The 23,611-nt window shown below is 41.6% G+C and overlaps 1 protein-coding gene across 1 annotated transcript in view; it reads left to right on the plus strand.

Annotated features, from left to right (window-relative positions):
- The first annotated feature begins 6,355 nt into the window (after nt 1-6,355).
- The window catches only part of LOC111871752 (zinc transporter ZIP13 homolog), a 56,554-nt gene continuing 39,298 nt past the window's right edge, over nt 6,356-23,611 (plus strand). Inside the window, exon 1 of the mRNA XM_023865056.2 lies at nt 6,356-6,950. Within this exon, the coding sequence (XP_023720824.1) occupies nt 6,689-6,950 (262 nt within the window). The 5' untranslated portion in view covers nt 6,356-6,688. The remainder of the gene's footprint in view (nt 6,951-23,611) is intronic.

The raw sequence follows: 23,611 nt of genomic DNA on the forward strand, positions 1-23,611 counted from the left end.
GGCTCCCATGTCACTATTCCAGTATGAATAAACATAAATAAGATATTACCTCCTTATCTGGGAATGATGAATTTCTACGTTGGTGCTCCGCGAAATTCTAATTAGCCTAACGAAATGTCATGTTCTGTGATTTCTACTGTTTCTACATTCCGCGTATATTGAGCTAGCGAGCCAAAATCGATAGGTTTACAATAACTGGAGTTTAATCGTTCAGATGGCACCACTATTCAGTATCAAGGTAAAGGCATGGCCCACAGTGCTAAACATTTCTGCGGCCTTGCTTCCACGCTCTCTCCGAGTGCTCAGATCGTCAGAATCGCTGAGAATATCCTACCCTGTGAAAAATGGCAGCGACTAGTTAGAGTCGAAGGCGCGAATACTTGAATCATGCCAATACTGCATGTTTCTGATGCAGATATTCCTGAAGAGGACAGTTAAGATGAATGGTTCGATAGCCATGAAGGTGCGAGTGACAGTGAATCTGAAACCAAATATGAGCTGCAATTTGAAAGTGGCGAAAAAGTAAGGTAAGGGGTGAAGTCCCAGCACTTAATTGATTAAGCACTAGGCCCTGAAAACGTGTGAGGGAGTGGAGGTATAGCTTCACCATTCTTGACCTTGGAACTTGATGGGAGTAGTTAGCTTGACGCCCCGGCCTCTTTACCGCCAGGGAAAGTCTCCGTAACAAGACCATATTGAAAAACTACTTATATCAAAGAGCTTCAATGTACTCGTAACATTAATTTTGACTATTTATAACATTTTATCGCTACACTTTCATATTATATTATATTTTAAAACTTTAATTCACACATACTGTAAAGTTTCCTTTAGTATCTGGTATCTCCTTGAAGATGGTCATCTTATGGCCAAACATGTTGGGACACAACAATTGGCTTGAAAAAATTAAAAATAATGAAGCTCCCAGGGAATATGGACTGAATTCAGATTTATTTAAATATTAAACTGTTTCATAAAGCTTTTACAATTATCTAAATACTGTTACTGTCTGTTATGACACACTACCAGATAGTTATCAGAAAGCTATTGTGATACCAATATATAAAAAGTGGATATAGAGAAGCTGATAGATTATAGAGGTATTAGTTTCTAAAATGCTGCCTATAAGTTTTTGCCAGTATTATTACAAATACACTAATAAAATACTACAATGATCAAGCTGGAAAAAGAGGTCGATTCTGCAAAGGAAGATCTTTTTAAATACGCTGCATTCTATTTGTGATCTTGTTGTCGTAGATATTTCTACCTAAAGCTCATTGTTGAAGAACATGGAGAGGTCAACATTCAGACCAATCTGGCTGTCATAGACTACAAAAAAGCATTTGATAAAGTTAACAGAAACAAAATAATTGAAATTCTTATAGAAGATAATATATTCAATTAAATGATTATGGCAATATGTGAAACCCTTCCAGCCAAAAGGAGGACAATCCACTTGAACTGGTTGTAACAATATGAACTTGACTGAAGTGGCTCATGGCAGGACTCAGTGATTGTCTTTAGTATCTGCAATATTATACTTTGAGGTTCTGTTACCACAGTCAGTGAGTAGTTGAACACAGTCAAAGGTCAAAGACTTGAACTCTGAGACCTGGAAGTACAGGATTTTCACTATGCAATGCTGCTATAAGCCTGTTGGAAGTTTCCCTAATAGCGAAGGAACTGTGATGTTTGCAGTCATAAATTGTGGCCCAATATGATATTTAAATAAGGTCTCAAGGGTTTAAACTTCAAGTAATATCGGAAGGAAAGGTAGCTTTAGAATAAACTAAAAACCATAAGCAGTAATTGGATGTTAAGACAGAAAATTAATATATATTTTTTGATAATGTTAATAAATTTGCATTCCAATAAAACAGTTTTCCAAGGATAGGTTATTTCCATATTTCCACCTGACAATTAGGGTGCGGAGTGAGAAAGAGTGGTTGTTGAAACACAAGGATATTAATCTATTCAGAATTACATACTAACTTATAATATGTATAATATGGTAGAATTAATTGTTATTGCATATCAGTAGCATCTGTCTAAAACAACCTGGACAAAAAGTGGCAACTGTTTAATGTTGAAAATAAAAAGGAAGAGGAACAATAAGGGAAATGTATTTGTCAGCATCTGTAGACTTTCCTTCAGAGGAAAACTGGACAAAACATAACTTGAAACCGAAAAGCAGAGGACTTTAAAGCTCTGGTAAAATAGAACCTTTTATGAAATAGAGACAGTTGCATAGAGACCTTAGTACTCTACATTGATATCATGTGAACACTGACTGTTATAAAATGACTGTGTGCCTGACTTTCCTACTGAGCCATCACTGGTCTTCTGGACAATGACACTGGGTCCTGTGGAACTAAATATACTTACATGAAAAACAGTCACAGTGGTGCCATTCACCATGTTAATCCCTGAAGGTGAAGATAGTGAGTTTCTGAAATGTTAGAAATCCATTCTATCTTGACATGTCTGTTGGGCAAAGAAGATTTACTGTATTTACTTGTTGTGAAATGCTTTTATTGTTGCATAGATTTGTTATGATGCCATCCATGGGTTATTTTAATATAAGGCATGAAAATATGCCAATGCATTTTGTAGGTTTAATTTGTGTTTATCATGTACAATGCTTTGTGATCCTACTTAGGAAACATTTTCTATTTTAAAATTAGAAACAATTAATAAAATTACTTTTGTGGATGGGTGCCAAAATTAAAATTTAAAATTAGAAACAACAATGAAAACAGAAACATATGAGCAAAGCGTTTTGAAGAATGCAAATATTTAATTGTCAAAACATCTGTTTCTCTGCCCACACCCCCAGTGTATGTGAAATTCTAAAGGCAGGCTGTTTTAGTGTGGGAATACAATTAGTTTTCATATGATTTGCCCCATGAGAACTGAGTTCTGAAGACAAAAATGGTGGTATGTGTGAATCCACCAACCTAAAGGTGTTACACATAAATCACGTCCATGAACAGCAGAAAGTATTTCTGAATTTGTAGTGCATATTTTTCTGCATGGACATGCTAGCTGTTATAAAATGTGGCTTGCGGAAAATTTTCTGTCTGTGTGTCTAGTCAGAGACAGATTATTTGTTTTAGAATAATGAATGTTTGAATCATAAAGTTTTTATGTTATCTTTCAATTTAAGACCCAGATAAACTGACAAATTTGGAACACTAGTTCTTTGCTAGATCTTTTAACTGGAAATACAGCCCAAATTCAGAAACAGGTATAAGTAGTTACTGTATATAAAGTTGTTTTCAGTTCAGGAAAAAAATGAATGTACTGTTCTTTTATGTATATACTCACTTCGGTCTCTTCAGTGATTTTCTAAACTTTGAATTAAACTTTACTTGCTGTGCACTGCATTATAATATGAGTAGCACAGCATGGCACACTCCAGTTACTGAGCACATCATTTTGTCAGTGTTATTACAACAGAGATATCAGAAATCTGAATGCCAGCCCTGCCTTGCAATTCCAGGGAGATTTAATATCCTCTGTTCCTGGATGAAACAGGTTAAATTTATCTGCTGAATCTGGGTGCAAAAAAGTCTCCAGTTGCAGTTGAGAGGTCAGTGTTACGCTGGTTCTTAGTGTCTGATTTAGATGGTTGGTATGAGAAATATGATAGGGTGCAACATGCTCTTTGAACTCTGTTAGTCAGTGCCTTATCTATGTAATGAACATAACAAAGTTCCAGATGAAACTGACAAGTCATACTGTTAAATATGAGACACCTTTTTTATATTCAATTACTTCAGCTGTTTACCTGGCTCTGGAGGTAGTCTAGAACAATCCATGCCTCAAGAAATAAAAAGAGGACAGTAAAAGAATTATAATAGTAGTTTCAATGTGTGAAAAAAGAAATACTATTCTGCATTGCAATATATGGAAATTGTGTTCCATTTTTATGTCGGTATTACCCCCTGATTCAGAGAAACCCCACTCCCCACCGCTCTGAAGGTGGCTGAAATCCTCACTCTAATCACTTCAGCTGTAATGAAGAAGCAAGTATGATATTCCTAAATGCTGATAGATACCTACAAGACTACATGATGTCATGACCCAGAAGACCACAGTCTTAACACTCATTACCCTGAAAATCTGAAAATGTATGATGTTTTGAAGTCTGTGTATGCATCCATATGGTAATGAGGCAATATAGTAAACTGAGACAAGAAGTCATAATCTCTAGGTATGCACACTGAAGAGACTGCAGGAAGGTGAAGTCCTTGTGTTTAATTAAGCACTACCCCATGAAGACGTACGGGGGATTGGATGTATAGATCCTCCTTTTCTCGACCTCAGCAGTAGTTGGAGGTGAGTGGTCAGCTTCACGCCCTGGCCGCTTTACCTCTGGGGAAAGAACCCTTGGTACCCATTGGATAGGAGGCTGGGTGTGCCCTACAGTTGGTTTGGACCACGTGGAGAAGAGAAAATTCTTGGCTCTACCGAGACTTGAAAGCCAACCTCTCGGTTGTTCAGGCCATTGCCAGTTGCTATACTGGCTCTAATTCTCATTCGTGAAATTTTAAAAATTTCAGTAAAGATTACTTTTGTACAAAAATAGTACAGTTTTGTTTAACACTTTGATTTATGAAGCAGTATGTTAGACATGGTCATTATGATGCCTTAATAGTAACAGATGATATAAACGGGCCGCGCCATAGCTCAAGCGGTTAGTCGCTGGCTTCCCACCGTGGCGGCCCGAGTTCGATCCCGGGTCTGGTCGAGCAGGATTTGTGGTGGACAAAGTGGCGCTGGGCAGGTTTCCTCCGAGTACTTCAATTTCCCCTGCCAATCTTCATTCCACCAGTTGCTCCACAATCACCCTCACCTATCATCTGAGGCTGGTACAATAGGCCAGAGGTGGCCGCAGTACAAGGGACTTAGTCCCACCCCACTAGCATTAAACAAAAACAGATGATATATTCTGCTTTGAAGGGGAAGTTGGCATGCTATAAGAGGAGTATGCCTGAAGTGTATTTAATGGTCACTACAAAATAAATTGTGAGGGATGTCAGAATAGCCAAATCATCATCTTAATGGTTAAGATAAGTTTTCCTGCTGTAAGAATATCTTACAGTTTTGTTGAACATTTTGTTGTACGAATTATTTTAGGTCATAATTCTAATGTAGGATATGCAGTATGGGAAATGGAAGTATTTGAAATCCAAAATCCTGAAGGACGTGAAATCCAGAAGTTTAATCTCTGAGCAACATGTAATGTGGGTATAAAAAGAACTTTAATGCAAGAAACAATTTCTTAAGATGTTTAAAAAAAGACTTAAATGCTGTTCTGCTGACAAGTAATAATTTTGGGTCATTGTTCAACTTAAAGCATGTCGTAGACAAATCAAATGTTCGTGTTTTTAATTGCTGAATATAGATCTTATTTTTTTGGCTAAGTGACCGAAAATCTGCAATCACTTTGGTCCCACAATCTCTATTCTGTTGTAACATTATTCTAAAAGCAGTATACCTGCAATCTACAGAATACATTTTTAGATGGTGAATGTACGGTTCAAAATAACCACACCATATATTTAAGAGTGAACACAAATAACAAGCTGGAACAGGCGATCTACTGAATCAAATAAGGTCAAGTAGGGGAGCCCAAACGCACATTAAAAAGATCCCCGTGGTACAGAGACTATCATGCTGCAGCTACAGTCAACTATACCGACAATGGTACTAAAAATCTGGTATGAAGAATAGAGTGTTGCAAATTCTTTCATCATCTCCACCAGCAGGAAAGTTTTTTCTCCCCCGTGCCATCTCAAAGACGTGAAAGACTGTCCTATCGTCGTTTCTGCTGTCCAACATTTTTCCGTCCGTGCGGTTGGTAATTCTGAACTTTTTTTCATATTGAATCATATTTTGTAGACATCTGCCGCGTAACACATACAAGTTTATTGGAAGGAACATCTATTACTTATTTTTATTGTGTTCCTTATTCTATTTCTTTAGCAAACACATTCATATTCACGTCTGTAATACGCACTTTCCTTTCAAACAGGATCATTACGCCATATTCAAGCTATATTTCGTAGGTTTTCGTATCTGGCGTACACCATATGTCCTGCATTGGTACGACATCTAGCGGCAATGCTTGTACAATCGCTGCAATAAGTTTCCATCAGACGTCTACGTCAAATACAGCTCAAAGATGGCGTGGTGCACATGTGAGAAACATAAGAAGCTAAAATAACTAGATATGTTGGGAGATTATTGGGGAATTCTAGTCCATCATGTTAGAAGTAACCAGCACCGTAGCATTTGTGTTCATCAATGCGGTCGGAATTTTTAGGACGAGTGTACATGATCGAATGTGTTGAGTAGTATATAAACATGTACTGAAAACCATTCAGTATCGTAGCAAACTGCTCTGCACCCGTGAGTGCAAGTGGTTTGTTTTGGAAAGAGAGATTAGAGAATTACGGCGATATCTGTCGATCTTTAAATGCAATCCACTTGAAGTGATATAGATATTTAAACTGAGCATTTCATCTGTCGGATTTTAGCTCTTATTTTCGTAAGTTGTAAGTTAACTTGTCTGCTTGGAGAAGACAGAATATTGAACAGAATCGCCATAGTGCAACTACGGTGGTTATCTTCTCGGAGTTTTCAGAAGAGATAGAATACGAATTTCGTGTGCGTGGTTAACATGTGCTCAATGGATGCCATGTCAGAGGCAGATACGCAGTTCCTAAGAAACAATACCAGTGACGGGGACATTTGGGGTGTTTACAAAACATTCGCAAGTGACTATATACCGGATGCATGGATTCCAGTCATATCATTACTTCGAAATTCTGAATATAATCCTTGGCTGTTCTCCATGATTGGATCAGCAGTAATCGGTCTCAGTGGTGTGTTCCCCTTGCTTGTCATACCGATAGAAGACGGAGCCAACCTAAAATCTGGAGGTATGTATGAATGAATGAATGAATGAATGAATGAATGAATGTATGTGTAAGTGGTGGGCCTTCTTGGCCCTTGCACCGCGACCACAGTGCTCTATTGTGCCTAAATCTGGAGGTAAGTTGCAGCATCCAAATCATTGATTCAGCCGATCAGTGAAACCTGTGAATTATGAGGTTAGGCTTCCTGACTATGCACGTATTATTGTTTTTTTTTAGCCTTTTGTGTTTTAGGGGGTGCGAATGGTTTACTTTGTTGTCAGCAAGGACATGTAGGTAATACTGATTGTATTGCACTTTTAAAGACAGAGGTAGTACCGAGAAGGAGGTGGGGAGAGGTACTCGCAATTACATAAATCATGTGTGTAATTCCTATTTAACTTTAACAACTTTCATTTGTACGGTTTCCTTTTTGTAGGCTACTGTTAATAGAATAACAAATTCATTTGGATAGCTTTAGCATCATCATAAAAGCTGTTAAGCTGAACTAACGTGGCGAAAGATGAGACTCCCACAATATTTGTTCCTAATAGATCAACTGCCGGTCACGGTAGCCGAGCGGTCTAAGGCATATACTGTCGTAGCTAGCTTGGAAACCGGGATCGTGGGTTCGAATCCCACTCAGGGCATGATGTTTAGTTTGTGTGTGTGTGTGGGTTTTTCTGCCCTGTCCACCTCATCCTCCTTGACATGATCATTCTGATTATACTTGGAGAAGGGTACAAGTTATGAAGTGTCTCATTATTAAGTTTTCTCCAGTCTCATACGTTCTCGTCCCTCTTTGGTCCAAATACTCTCCTAACCGCCCTGTTCTCAAACACACTCAGCCCGTATTCTTCCCGTAATGTCAGAGACAAGTTTCACACCCATACAAAAATACAGGCAAAATTATAGTTTCATATAATCTTCCTGGGAGTAAAGGCTGGCCGGCGTGTAAGGTTGTAAACCTCACTGCCATCTGTGAACCGATTGTCTAGAAAATGCGGGAGCCTCGACGTCTCTCAACTCATTGGGCTTGCATGGCCTCTTACCTTTATCTTTTATACTCGTATTTCAGTTTTTATGTTTTTAGGGAGGAGATAAGAAACCAGTAGGTATTGAACTGAATGATAGCAAGCATTGCCCTAATTTAATCTGATCTTAACCTCATGAAGGGTACCTCATGAATTAAATTTTGATTTGTTACTGTTGTTCCCTAATATTTGAACTGCGAGATTTTCGAAAGATCTAAAACTCCGTGGCCTCTAGTCCGCGAACGAACTATACCGACCGAGCGACCGCCGCTTGTCGGCGAAGTTAGTGCTAACTTCTCCGGATAGAAGTTGTCACGTGGTCAGCGCAACAGATCCTTACGGCCGTTAATATCGGTTTTTTAGACCGGAGCCTGTATTCCTTGAAATAGATCCTCACTAGGCTGAATGGACCCCTTTACAGACCCAATACTTCTCAGAAATTTTTTTCGAAGGATCTAGCTATTTTCATGTTATGATTTTACCCTGCATTCTGATGACAGCAACATATACTTAGTTTTGTGCGTGTTTGCGTCTAGACCAACTTCATTACTAGCATTAGCAAGAGCTTCTGTGTCTCTATGATATTTATGTTATATACCCATAAATTTACATCATCAGCATAGATCAGAAGCCGATGTGTCCCATCCAGTTTCAGTCCCATATCAGTAATGCCGCTGAACTGAAATATCGTTTACTAACAATCAACTACTCTTCACACTGCCAAATCACTTTCATGTATTCTTTCCAGTTGCTCTTGTATCTCGCACAGTTCAGGCATAGTAGTAGTACTGTACATTTACCACTATGAACATTGCACTTATCACCTCCTAGCATAAACAAACGAACAAGCGCAACTGGAAAGAATACATGAAAGTGATTTGGCAGTGTGAAGAGTTACCTAGTTAGTTAGTTATTGGAGAGGGTGGGTTTCCCCATGCACTTAGACGTGTATTGGTCCATTGTGCTTCCCTCTATGATTTCTACCAGTCTCCATATCCTACCGGTACTGGTGCTTACCATCAGTCGCGCCCAGCCAGCGAGACCGGCTCTACTAGCTGAGAGGTATCTATAATGCTTCCCCCATCTACCAGAGGTATTAGAGACTGCTGTTGGGCGGGAAACGTCCGTAATTTGGCTCAGTGACCTCCTTTGGAGATATGAGGTTCTTTTACGTGCCGTAAAGCTACGACACGGGACCCACGGCTTAAAGTCCCTCCCGGAGGACTTGTTCCCTGAATTTTTCCGCCCTTAAAAATTCGACGACCTCCGCCGGGTATTTGAACCCGCGTACTACGAGTCATGAGGTGGGAACGTTACCTCTAGACTACGGAGGCCGCTAAGAGTTACCTAAGTTTAAACCAACATCTCGGCAATGCGAAAAAGCCTGGTCTATCAAAGCCGTCATTTCGACAGTCAAAATGGTTGCTCGCTTCAGAATGGCGAAGGGAGAACTATTCTCCTGTCACATGAGACAAGTTCACGCACAACAAATCATGAATAATTGTTGACACAGGTGTTATAATTAGCGATGATCGCCATCGTGATCTTATTGTATTAATTGGATGTTAATTATGAACACCTGCCAACAAAGTGTGTGCCCCAGTATACATGGGCACCGGACGAGGGGGCTTATTAGGCATTCCCCCCATCTCGGATTTAAAGAAAGTATTAAAATTGAAGAATGGGAAGAAGTATATCAATATTAATAAAGTAATTAAAATTAATTTTAATATAGTAGAAATAGTCTTAAACACCTTAAATGTAAGTTTATATGTAGATTTTCTGACTCCTCGCTCTGAAGCACACCGTGGTGTTAATTTTGGGATTTTTATATTTTCAGCTTGAATACCATGTATTGCTTTAAATTTTTTTTTCGGAATATTGTTTTTAATTTAGTATTTTTCCTTTTTGTTAGTGGAATGTAGTCTCTGGCCGCAGAGTGATGGCCAGTGAGCCACGGGTTGCCTGTCATTGGTAGAGGAAATGAAGCCTGTTTCAATTCGAATAACTTCATCCGTTCGAAGCTCCACTTAGGGTTCGACGTCCTTTTGGTTCGTACTGTAGAATCTCTTTCGGTATTCTTTCGTCAATTAACTGTACAAAAAAATTAGCAGCTTCATCAAAGTTTCGTGCCATCTTGAGAAAGAAATGAATCTGATGCGCCATATACATGAACTTCCATTGTTATTGAATGGTGCCTGGAAGCCGACTTTTAACGTCATCTCATACGAACAGCATGCACAGATAATGACAAACATTTTCTTTCATACAGTGTATCACACTTCCCACATTCACATTAAAATACTGTGACATGTAGACCCGTTTACTAGGCAACTATCGCGAAATAAGCAACTGCAATAACAATTTCTTTCTAAGTAACGGCTCCACCAATAGACACCTACGCAACAATTGCGCTGCAACAGAGGAGCGGTGTTTTCTGCGTGGTCCATGCCGAATTGTTATAAGCGAGAGGAGGTAGTGAACTGTGACTGTGAGAGAGTTAGCCGAGGGAGAGTCTGCAGGCAGTCAGTCAGTCAGTCAGTCAGTCAGTCAGTCAGCCAGTCAGTCTGTCGGTTGGTGAGTTATCGAGTTGTTAGATAACCACTGGGACTCAGTTGTTATGCGCTGTTGCGGTGAGAAGCTGGTAGCTGAGGCCGGGGACAGTTTGGGAACCCAGAGGAAGGGAAACGTCCTCCGCTAAAGCCGCTACCAAGCAATGGCTAGTGAAGACTCTAACAGAGTGAGAAAACCTAGTGTGTTCTGTAGTAATTTGTGATGTGTGTGTTACTTGTAGTTACGAGTTGTAAGAGTTCAGTAAATCCAATTACCAATCCGGACCCCGTCTGTAGTGGCTCCTACACGTAATTAAACTGTTCTCTTGTGACCTATTACATAAATTACCTTAATGCTAAGTACTGGCGCCAGGCAGTTCGTTGCTGTGGTAACCTGAAGTTGCTTACTGACAATGATATATCTCACTCTCGCAAAGCTTTATATATATATATATATATGTGTGTGTGTGTGTATATATATGTATATAAATAAATAAATAAGAAAATAACAACTTGAGAACAGCGTGAAAATTTTCATTTCAGATTTTAGGTTTTCTCGGTGGTAAAAAACTTTCATTTTAGCCGTCCGGGTTACGATACCATGTAGTCTGCTACTTGGTTACCAAAGTTTCGAAATAAGTTGCTTTTTCCATCTTCAGAGTATGAGGGTTCCTCCGAAACTTAGCAGGCTGCACGGTGTCATAAGCCAGAAAATAACAATCCAAATTACTTTATGGCGGTTGTAACTGAGGTGCGTACCTTTGAAGTAACGGTTTTTTTTTACCGAAAGTGGATTTGAAAGAGTTTCCTTATTCAGATTCTGGAATTAGTGATAGAAAGTGTGATAATTGGGTGGTCTGTCTGCCCTTTTCCCCACAACTCTCTCTATGGGCCCGCCCACAACCCCATAATAGCGGTTTGGATGTAATTATGCCCCCACACCTGCTACCGATCGAAATACGCTTTTCCACGTGGCATCCTGCCACTGGGTGCGTGTATCTGTAAGAGAAGAGTAGGCCTATGGTCTAGTTCCTTCCTGCCAGTTTTCTTTTTACGTATGATGATTTGGTTGCTGAGCAACTCGAAGGCTCATCAGCCAGCTCATTTCGGTCGACATGACAACAGATTCTAGACGAACCATGGATACAGGAGCGTCCTTCAGACCAGGTTTAAGTTGCTCGTGGACTCAGACTGGCCCAAGAACAACATATAGGACCCAAATACCCGACTATTCGTGCTTCATGAACAGTTTAGAACTATTACTGCATATTCGACTTCGTGTGACGAGTTATCTGTTCCCTATTTATACCCTGAACGTCTTTGTTGTTTCACTTATGCATACAACATACTCAGACCGTGCCAAAGGCCGTCATTCAGTTGCCCTAACAACCAGTTATTAATGAATCAGTGATATCCAAAATGCCAAGATTTCACGATGAATTTTACGTAGGGGATCTCTTCACTTTTTCTTTATGTCAGTAGGTTTTCGAGAATTCTTTAGGATTTCTATAGCCGCCAGAACCACCTCGAAGAGAGGAATGGGAATTCTGAAGGCCTGAGTTTAAGTGACAGCTGTCCATAATTTTCTTTTATTTCTTGGGTGAGACTGAGTCTGCCTGGTACATTGGCCACTATTGGGGCTATTATACTATCCCCGGATGATAGGTGATTACTGTGGAGCAGTCGGTGGAGTGAGAATTGGCAGGGGAGCCCGCAATACTCGAGAAAACCTGCACCACTGCCACTTTATGTACCACAAATCCCACATGACCTGTCCTGCGATCTAACCTAGGTCGCCGCGGCGTGCTGTGGCAAGGCCCGTGGCCATAAGGGTTAATATATCCACGTAATGGGAAAAGCCAGTCAGATGCGTTGTAAGTTGAGTAGCTTTTCGACAGGTTTTCAAGTGCAGCTGGCTTCAAAGAATGTGCTTCGTCCTCGGTGCCCTTAATGTCTTCTGGGAGAGGTGACCTGTTGTGCAGTAGCGGTCAACCACCATTCCTGTCCTTAACCATTTAATCTAATTAAATTCATGACAGTCTTGCCACAGGTCATTCTGACCAATAAGGAATCTAAATTTTGCTGTCCATAGAATCTCGAAATCTGGATCGCATTTATATACAGTGGGGTTGTTGAGCGTGAAAACTGACTCGAAGGCCGATCCCGGTAGGAGTTATGGCATGTGTGGATTGTCGATGTTTTTGTGTTGGATCAGGCACTATCCCCCATCCAAGGATTTTCTTGCATGTAGTAAAGATTTAAGAAGAATGCCGTCTTCTTAGATGTGGCGCTGTGTAGATGTTGTGTAAGCCGACGTTTCGGATTAACGTATCGCCTCCATCTTCAGGGTATAAAAATTCGCGAGCGAGGAACCAGCGTGAGCAGGTCGCTAGTTTTGGCAAATTAAGATACCTGATGATAGCCGGTTAGGTCGAAACATATTGTAAAAGGGAAAGTGGAAGAGAAAGAATAAAAATAGTTGCATTGTTGACGGAACTGTATTATTGGTCTAAAAATACTAGAATATCATTTATAACGTCGTTGACCGTGTGTAATGAAATTCGATACGAACACCAAGCAACCTAATTTTTTTATTGCTGGTGGGTTGGGACTAAGTCCCTTCTACTGCTGCCACTTCTGGCCTATTGTACCAGCCTCAGATGATAGGTGAGGGTGATTATGGAGGAATTGGTGGAATGAAGATTGGCAGGGGAAACCGAAGTACTCGGAGAAAACCTGCTTCAGCGCCACTTTGTCCACAACAAATCCCACTTGACCAGACCCGGGATCGAACCCGGGCCGCCGCGATGGGAAGCCAGCGACTAACCGCTTGAGGTACGGCGCGGCCAGTCATGCAGCCTAAGAGCACTCTTGTATGTGTGTGGTCTGTTTGGCATTTCCGCAGAAGCATTCATACCCAACAGAAGTACGCCTTCTGATTGATCAACGAACTGAACAATTTTGTATTAGTACTGCCTACAGAATATGAAATATCACATTTTTATGAAACTTTAAATGAACCCACGTGCCACAGCATAGTCAACCCCTGTACTTCAAAGTTAAGAACCACTAAGAATTGCCACGTGGAAGAGATGTGAGCTTCAAATGTGGGAGGGACACTAGTATCACGTGAACATTTTATTATACGTTCTGACAGAATAATCACATAGACATGAGTCGGGATTGCTCAGGCGGTGTAGTGACTTCGACTACGGGCTGGACGACCGGGAAATCGGGGTTGGATCTCAGGCAGGAACACAGATCTTTTTTCTGCTCGAAAGCGTTCAGACCGGTTCTTGGTCCCACCAGCGTCCTGACCGTTGGGTACGGGGTGGGGGGCTCTTTTTCCCCTGGATAAATCAGCCAAGTTATGAACCTGATCTCTCACCTCCTTGTAGTGCCGAAATTGAGAATGTATATACCTTCACTCCCCATACATCTTCATAACTTGATGCTTAATTAAGCACTGGAACAAATTTTCAAATTTTAAAATAGTACTTGTAAGATTTGAGGTTTTCACGGCCGTGCCTATGAAGAAAGCCGTCTTCTGGGATGTGGCCCCATGTATATATTGTGTTAACCGGAGGAACGTATCGCCTCCATCTTCAGTGTAGAAGACTAGACTTGCACCTGCTCTAGCTGGTTCACTCGCGGATTTCTTCTTGTCTTCTACCCTGAAGATGGAGGCGATACGTTCCTCCGAAACGTCGGTTAACACAATTTATACACGGCGCCACATCCCAGAAGACGGCTTTCTTTAAAATACTTATATATATGTATTTTCTGTGTAATCGGCATGATTTAAGTGTTTGTTTGGGTCTTAAGCCGTCCTTGTACCGCGTTTTCCGCGACTGGATGTAATTTCAGATTAAATATAATCAGTACCGATTCTGCGTTGTCCCGGATGCACTAATCTTTAACCTCAACACATGTTACATTCCGTGGACGCGAGAACGCACATATCAGCTCTCGTCCGCCACCGTAGACGCGCAACGTCTTCGCTCCGGCATAACACAGCTATCTCTGGCGTACTGAACGCGCGTTCTTCTCCAAAATCTGAGCAGTTTGAACGCTTCAGTACACATCACCGACCGAGCCGATGTAGCGGTAACGCTCTAAATTTATATTCGGAAGGTGCTTGGGTTATGCTGATTTTGTTCGTGGTTTTCCTCAGTCCTTTTCAGTCAAGTATCGGGAAACCACCTCGTTTATGTCACGATCCCCTCCTTTCAAATCCTTCTCGATTCATTATTCATCAGTTATACTCTTCGACCCTGTAGTCTTAGGTACAGTATCGTGAAACAGACCTCAGAAATGGAATCACAGATCCTTTTGCTTTTTGCGTTATATCAACGGAACAGCCACGTTAAACGTGTCACGTGTTGCCACTACTCAAAAGGCAGTGCAAAACAAATGTGAGCCATTCATAATGTTTGTATCGACCATCATTTTTAGCGTTGCCAGCATCAGTTATGAGATAAACTAAATTGAACTTTCTTTTTGTCTCTCCGTCCATGTAGGATCCTGAAATTGTGTGGTGATAGATCTTCAAAATTGTACAAAAATCGGCGCAACTTTTTCTAATATAAATAGCGTCATTACGACTGCTTGCAAGCCGTTAGCAACAGTTAGAAAAAAAAAACGTAAAAGTAAAGCTATCCCTGTAACAGGCCTTGAAGGCCCATAGGGTTGCGAGACGTTGGGGGTCCCAAATTATCCTGACAATCGGCTCAAATATTGCGGTAAGGTTGTCAGCCTTACGCGCCGGCCGCGCTTTACTCCCCAGGAAAATTATTTAATTAATTCCTGATACTCATTTCTGTTAGAGGCTGAGTGAACCCGAGGGCCGTAGTGCGGCTGGAAGGATTAGGTCAAGTGAAAAAATTCAGTGACCTCATCGAGATTTGAACCCTCGACCTTCCGGCTTGTAGCGTAGTGCCTCAACCAAGTACTCTACCGCGCCCCCTAGCAACAGTCAGTGCTAATGTTAATGTGTTAATTGTATGTGAAAGGCAGTACGGTATGATTAACAAGAAATGTAGGAAACCTTGCAGTTCGTTAAAAATTATAAACATTTTCCATGCGGTCTACAGCGCTTCCAGTCTAATACCTCTTGAACACTGGGAACCCGGGTTCGAATCTCGTTAGAGACATGGATAAATGCCTACATTTTCCTGTGCTGTATCGACCTGAGCATTCAGAGCACCAGTCTTCTGCACTTTTTCAGAATTCTGAATCGCAATAGGGCAGAAGGCCTAATCTGTGAAGAAAGAGAGGAATTTGTAACATTTTATAGGATTTGAAGCTTTTCATGGCGAACAAACTTGCAGAGTTTTCTCGGGCCATCGGGTGTGCCAGTGTTTGAACTCTGCTTTATGAGTCCTTGTTCGTAATAAATGACATTCATATACTCTTCCAATTTCCGCGTGCAGATGAAGGCATTTAAAGGAAATAAAGGACCACGAATTTGCCTGTTACACATACAAGTATATTTCGGTGTGACGGCCATTTCTGTTAGGACATATGACGAAAGCATTATCACATGTAACGACAGTACTATTAGAACACAGTTGTCACATGAGCATAATTTATTTAAAACAAGGACTCATAAAGCAGAGTTCAAGCGTTGTGAAAAAACACACCGTTCCCTTATGGGTCAATACATCACATTTTTAGATTTGAGTATCTAACTAACGTTTTACAGTATGGATGTTTTGGTTAAGTCTTTACGTCATTTTGAGAAATACTTTCAACAAGGACTCATAAAACACAGTTCAAGTGTCGTGACAAAACATACTCTGCCCTATGGGTCAGTGCATCACATTTTTAAACTTTAGTATCTAACTAACGTTTTACAGTATGGATGTTTTTGTTAAGTCTTTACGTCGTTTTGAGAAATACTTTCAACAAGGACTCATAAAACAGTCAATGCATCACATTTTTAGACTTGAGTATCCAACTATTGTTTTACAGTATGGATGTTTTGGTTACGTCTTCACGCCAATGTGAGAAATACTTTCGCATTTTTGGTATTTTTTTCATAGTTTCTCCTTAACCATTAACAGTTTGCATATAGGCGAAGTACAGCGCACACTTGAAATAGCACAGGTGTCGGGAGACAAGAATAACACCATCGTCACAATGCAAAGGTCACAGAACTTCGCAGTATAGGCCTCCAACAGGTGCCAACACGAACAAAATGACAAAGACAAGAAGAACAAAGAACGTAGAATACATCACTTTAATATTATTTTTAAATAACTTTAACTAGAGATCCAAGCGACTTCATACACAATGAAGATTACTCTCTTTTGAGATGTGACGCATCATATTCTGTTAAATGTTTATCAATGTTTCGGAGGAACGTGCTGCTTCCGTTTTCAGAATGTCTCATTTCACAAGATAGTAAACTTCATAGTGACCGCTGTGCGAACTTCAAGTCTGTTCATACGTATTTGTCACTAATTTCAAAGCACGATAATGACTGTTAGGCAAGTGTACGGCACGTGTTGTGGAAATCTGGAGTCGATCCAGGTGACTGCAAGATTTCTGCCAGTTGTATATCACAATTCCTTCAGTGCGTCTGCATACATGGCCTTAGGCATAACTTCATAGCTTTCTTGTAAATAACAAGAAGCATATTCCACAAAACAGCGAACAATTTTTTTGGGGACCTGACATCAAAATTTGCTAAAATGAGACACGGCTTATTGGGGCTTGCACTTTTTAAATGTTCATGCTGCCCACAGAGAAATAATGTCTTTGACACAGTTATTAGTGAGTTTAGCATGACTAGGGAATTAATTGCTCTATTGATTCTGAGAAGCAGACATAAGGCACGTCGCATGCTGAACACAGGACATTTATCTCAAGGTTATCTTCCGTAGGATATGACTTTCTGTTCATAAGAATGGTTTAAACGATTATGGTTCTTGATGCGTTCGCAGCGAAGGCAACAGTCGCGTAGCTTTTCCATGCCTGTCCGTCGAGATTTAAGAACGCAAGAACCGTTTACCGGATTTCTGTGGAATTTGATAGTTGTCGACTCATTCCAACTTTATTTAAAATCGGATAACAGTAATGGACATTTTACACGAGGGCCTACTCATATATGCGTTTCTGCACGTATCTGTAGCGTAACTCAAGTATTGCGGGATGAAGAACGTCTCGAAGGCACGTTCTGTAGAAAAATAAAATACGCACATGATACGAGTATCCAGTACACCTGTGCACGATGTAAAGCTGACAAACAAATCATTCGAAAACGGGGGAAAAAAGGTAAAGCTCTCTCTGTAACGGGCCGTGGACGCCTATAGGGTTGTGAGGCGTCCAAGGCACATACATTTTCTAGACAGTCAGCATATATATATGGCCGTAAGGTTGTCAGCCTTACGCATCGGCCGCCCCTTACTCCCCAGAAAGAGCCGCGCCATAGCTCAAGCGGTTAGTCGCTGGCTTCCCACCTCGGCGGCCCGGGTTCGATCCCGGGTCTGGTCAAGTGGGATTTGTGGTGGACAAAGTGGCGCTGGGGCAGGTTTTCTCCGAGTACTGCGGTTTCCCCTGCCAATCTTCATTCCACCCATTGCTCCACAATCACCCTCACCTATCATCTGGGGCTGGTACAATAGGCCAGAAGTGGCCGCAGTACAAGGGACTTAGTCCCACCCCACTAGCAATAAAAATACTCCCCAGAAAGATCCTGGTACTCGTTTCTGTCGGAGGCTGAGTCGACCCCATGACCATACTGCCGCTGGAAGGATTAGGTAAATCGAAAAAAGAAACAGTGACCTCGTTGGGAATCGAACCCGCGATTTTCCGGCTTGTAGCATAGTGCCTCAACCAACTACGCTAACGCGTGGAAGACGTGTAAAACTTAAAATATTTTGGAACGGCAATAATTAATCACAGGTATATTCGCGAAGTGCATAACTGTTAGCAGGCTGAATTCAGGCAGCGCCTCTCTTCAGAATACGAGCAGTATGTAGTCTCCCCATCTGCCATTGAGAACCCTAAAGATAAAAATATTAAAAATCATAACTTTGATTTGTATGGCTATCAAACTTAGCCGCTCACCGTGCAGGAATAGAAATTAAAATTTAGTTTGTTTTGAAATTTTCAAACCGGACTATAGTGAATCCGAACTGATCGAAGCCGGACTATGCGAGGTATTGCTGTATTTATATGGTATTGTACCACCTTTTTCCTTCAGTACAGCTGCATTCCTTATTGAAATAGACTCGTACAAGTTTTGAACAGTCTTGAGCGGAATTTTATACCATTCTTCTTGAAGAACATCTTAAGGTTACTTCAGAGATGTTGGAGATTATAATCTATAGCTCACTCCACAAGGTGAGTATTCAATTCTGCTGTCCTCTCACCTGTGCTGGAGTGCCGTGGAGGCGCATTTCGCAGATAACCTTCACGTAACATCGACGAGTACTAGTTTTCTAACTTCTCTCTATATGTATATTTACCACGACATTAGAAACTCTTATTAGTTTTATGTTATCGTCACAGATAAATCACTCGATCGTTCGATCGATCGATCGATCGAAGGTTATCAAGGCGGTTGGGAGCATATCACCTCCTCCCTGAGTATTTTTTATTGCTAGTGGGGTGGGACGAAGTCCCTTGTACTGCGGCCGCTTCTGGCCTATTGTACCAGCCCCAGATGATAGGTGAGGTTGATTGTGGAGCAGTTGGTGGAATGAAGATTGCCAGGGGAAACGGAAGTACTCGGAGAAAACCTGCTCCAGCCCTACTTTGCCCACTACAAATCCCACTTGACCAGACCTGGGATCGAACCCGGGCCGCCGCGGTGGGAAGCCAGCGACTAACCGCTTGAGCTATGGCGCGGCCTTCCTCCCCCCCTGTAACAAATTCTTCCAAAATTCAAATTCATCGAATAAAATCAATATCAAATACAGTCAGTTCACATGATGGTCACATTACGACTGACGGTCGGGACAAGTGAATACATGCGCTGCACAACACTGTGCGAGAATAGCTAAGTTGGCAGTACCGACGACAAGACTTCTGGATCAGCAGATGAGCAGAATGTACTTTAGGTGTATTAAAATAATTATTTAAGTGTTTACAGTAATGCAGGAAACAAAAAACAAACTCCGTGGCCTATAGTCCGCAAGCCAACTATACCGTCCGAGCGACCACCGCTTGTCGGCGAAGTTAGTGCAAACTTTTGCGAATAGAGGGTGTTACGTGGGCAGCGCAACGGATCCCCACGGCCATTAATCTCGGTTTTCTAGACTGGAGCCGCCATTTCCTTGAAATAGCTCCTCAATTATCCTCACGAGGTTGAGTGGATCCCGTTCCAGACCCACTACTTCTCAGAAAATCTGGTAGGGCAGGGAATCGAACCCGGGATCTCTGGATATGTAGGCAGGAACTCTGACCACTAGACCACAGAGGCGTTCGAAAATTTCCGTTTGTTACATTTATGTTTTATCCTATATTCTCGGTTGAAGTTGACCGTCACGCACCTACCACACCCCTCGTGCAATATATTCATTCCGTCGCAGTGTTCGATCGGTTTATGTGCCACAAAACCAAGATCTGTTTCTTTATTACTGCGCCCAACCTGTATCATTTGAAGGTCAAGAGGCACCTTGCGGACACTGTAGCAAATGATGACCAGCTGCGTGACCCTGAGACTGAAGCTACTTTTTTGCCTTGTGAAGCTGACAGATACAGTTACAGAATACGATTAGTATCTGGCATTGTCTTAACACGTCGATATCGTGACATGTGGGAGCGTGGATGTGAACCTCCACTCGTTCTCAGATATCGGCTATGTTTCCGTTTCGATTTAGGTTTTCTGCTTGAGTGACTTAGCATCATGTGGCTATGGATGCCTCGTTTCAGTTCTTGAGCCGGCCGTTTCGAATGTTCCATTCGCCCCGTGCCTGTATTCAAGATTTATTAATAATGAGGTTCATATGGGATTTGAGGCTTTCATGGTGGCGAATATTAGGATTGTGGTCGTCAGTGTACTCTTCTACCCAGAAAGTGGAGGCACTAGGTTCCTCCGAAACGTTAGTACTCGCATCCACACGGCATCAACTCGAAAGGACGGTAATCTTAAATAATCCCTGTGATTTTGTAATTTTCCAATCATAGGAGGCCTAAGTTATTGAAGGAAAGAAAGATAGAGGGGCGGATAGAAGTGACCAGAAGACGTAAGAAGATGCTGGATGACCTTGGGGACAGAAGAGGATATTTTCATTTGAAGGAGAAAGCTCTAGATCGCATCAAGTGGAGGAACTGTTTTGGAAGAGACTGTGGACCTGTCGTCTTGACAGATTACAGATGAATGAATGAAGGAGGCCTGATAAAAAAAATAGTACGTGATTGAAAAGTAGATTTGGGCAAAATTTTTAAGTTTTAGGGGCCCTTCTACGCCTGCTGTCTCCTTAAATTTATTTGAGTCTGTACGAGTATGCACATCGGGGAATGAGGAACTCGAGTGCACCGCATTCGAGATTTGGTCTAATGCATGTCTTTAAACGCCTTGGGAGCCCGAACCAGACTTCAGGATATCCTAATGAAGTATTAACAAGGGTCATTTTGGCCAGCCATCGCGAGCACTTGAGCAAGTATTTGTCAGTTTCTGAATTACACAGTCCTCGCAGTGATTCCCAGCCCGAAGTCACGTCGAAATTTGTGAGCATTGTGCAGTATCCTTTCACCACAAGTACACTAGCGAGTTGGTTGTCGGATCTGGCGCACTTTGAAGCGCGAGGCCATTTTCGTCTCAGTTCCGAGATGTTAAACTTGAAGTCAAGGTTGCAGCCTTCATCAGACAACTCCTGATCTTTCAGTAATACGCAACTTTACCTACGTCATTCGCGTCTGCATGGACATGCGCCAGGGGTTCCACAAAAGAAACACTTTTTGCTCTCGTCCGGAGGATGGATATTAGAGCCGTTTTTGGGAGATGTGGGTTAGAGTCCACTCCCTGCCACATAAGAGAAATGTTTCGAGCCGAATTAGAGAACAACTTCTATATTTATATAAAATTATAATAATTGAAGGACGAACATAAATGTAATATATAAAAATGACCTGCAGATTCTTTTGCCATTTCTTCTCAACCTTTTCTATTTGCGGAACACTAAAATACAACATATACATAACATCATGCACATAACTACGTCGTGCCGTAGTTAGTTGAGGCACTATGCTACAACCCAGAAGGTCGCGGGTTCGAATTCCGATGATGTAATTGGATTTTCAATTGCTGTAATCCTTCCAGCCGTACTATGGCCCTAGGGTCAACTCAGTCTCTAACGGAAAAGATTACCGGGAATCTTCCTTGGGGTGAATATCGGCCTGCGCGTAAGGCTGACAACTTCACCGCCATCTGTGAACCGATTGTGTAGAAAATGTGGGAGCCTCGACGTCGCGCAACCATGTGGACCTCTACGGCCACTTGCAGGGATGGATTTACCTTTTTTTATGACACATAAAATAGCGTGAACAGTATGGAGGTAGTCACGTAGAATTTGTATTCAGACCGAAGATAAGACAATAGCAGTACTAAGTAAGATGTTGCTGTTGCCATATTGCATGTGAGGGGCTGTATTCTCGCTGTCGTGACTTGGACGTGAGCTGAAAACGCACATCTTATTCTGTCACCGATAACGTAAATTGGGCGAATTTTGTATTTCAGTAACAGAGTTCCCGATTTTAGCCTCTTTACAGAGAAGAGTTGGCTAACGTTCAGAACCACAGACAGCGTAAACGCTCCGTAGACGCGGCTCGTGATGTCAGTCTGTTCAATATCATATCAATGTAGGACGTTTTCAGCCTTGCGTTGCCTCGGCGCTTCCTTCCGAAGCTTATCTGTGCAGACTCTGGCCTCTCTCTATTTATATTGCATAAATAGAAATCCAGGCAGCAAACATACATTGATTTAATTAAGTCAGTGATTAATTCTGTTATATCAGAGTCACGAGTTGGTCTCTCGTCTCAAGAGAACATTGATAGAGAGTGTCTGAGAACAGGGGGCGGAGGAGAATATTTAGATCAAGACACAGAGAAAATAACAGGAAGAAGAAGCAAATTACATAATGAGGACCTTCATAATTATTACTTCCGCCAAATATTCTATGGTGGTTACAATTTCTTGGTAGTAGAGACCATCTTCGTACACACTCGAGAAATTTTTAAATTTGCGATGAGCTGCCACTTTTGTTAGAAAGCCGGGATAGCGACTGGCTACGGGCTGGACGACCGAGGGGTCGGAGTTCGAGTCCTGGTAGAGTCAAAAATTTTCTCCACGTCGTCCAGACCGACTCTGGGATCCATCCAACTAATGTCGAAGTTAAGAAAATGTGGAACTATAGATCCATCTCCCATACGCCTTCACGGCGTAGTGCTTAATTAGTTAAGCGCAGGGACAACTTTATCTTACCTTTTTTATCCCTTTTGACTGAATGAACGCACTGAATAACATTCTTCATTTTGAGGGATTTCGCACTCAGATCTTGGCTATCAGCAACGTTTTGTTGCATGTCAATCTGTTCTATTAGTCACGTCGGTGGTGATAAGCAAGACACGTCATTCCCTTCCGGTCATCGGCCTACTTGGCGCTCCATCCGTCAGTGGTCAAGCAAGTTGCTGCATTGAGTTATCCAGAATTTCCAGCGCCTTCTTCACTTCTTTATACACACACCTATAGTGGGCTCTTTCATTGTTATTAAGGCAGCTAGTTTGTCTTCGGTTATATCGAATGCTATGTCCATTCCACGAGCGAAAACTTGCTGCCCACATCAGTGCTCCTGTCCACTGCTGTAGAAAACCAGAGAACGTTAGTGGCTTTCATTTTTAAGTTCAATTAAATGTTATATGAATGTTTCTCGATTCTTCGTCCAGTCGTGAATCCTGATAAACGTATTGCTGGGAATGGTGTGTTTTTGTCAGGGCATGCAACATTTGTAACTGTCTATAAGCTTTCTTTTGTTATTTTCCTCTAAGTAAAAGGTTACCGTATTTACGCATGTATAGGCCGCACATTTTTTGCCAGAAATTCAAGAGGAAAACTGGGGTGCGGCTTATATTCGAAATATTCGAAATCACACTT

This window comes from Cryptotermes secundus, unplaced genomic scaffold (assembly GCF_002891405.2).
Source record: "Cryptotermes secundus unplaced genomic scaffold, Csec_1.0 scaffold633, whole genome shotgun sequence".
Lineage (NCBI taxonomy): Eukaryota > Metazoa > Arthropoda > Insecta > Blattodea > Kalotermitidae > Cryptotermes > Cryptotermes secundus.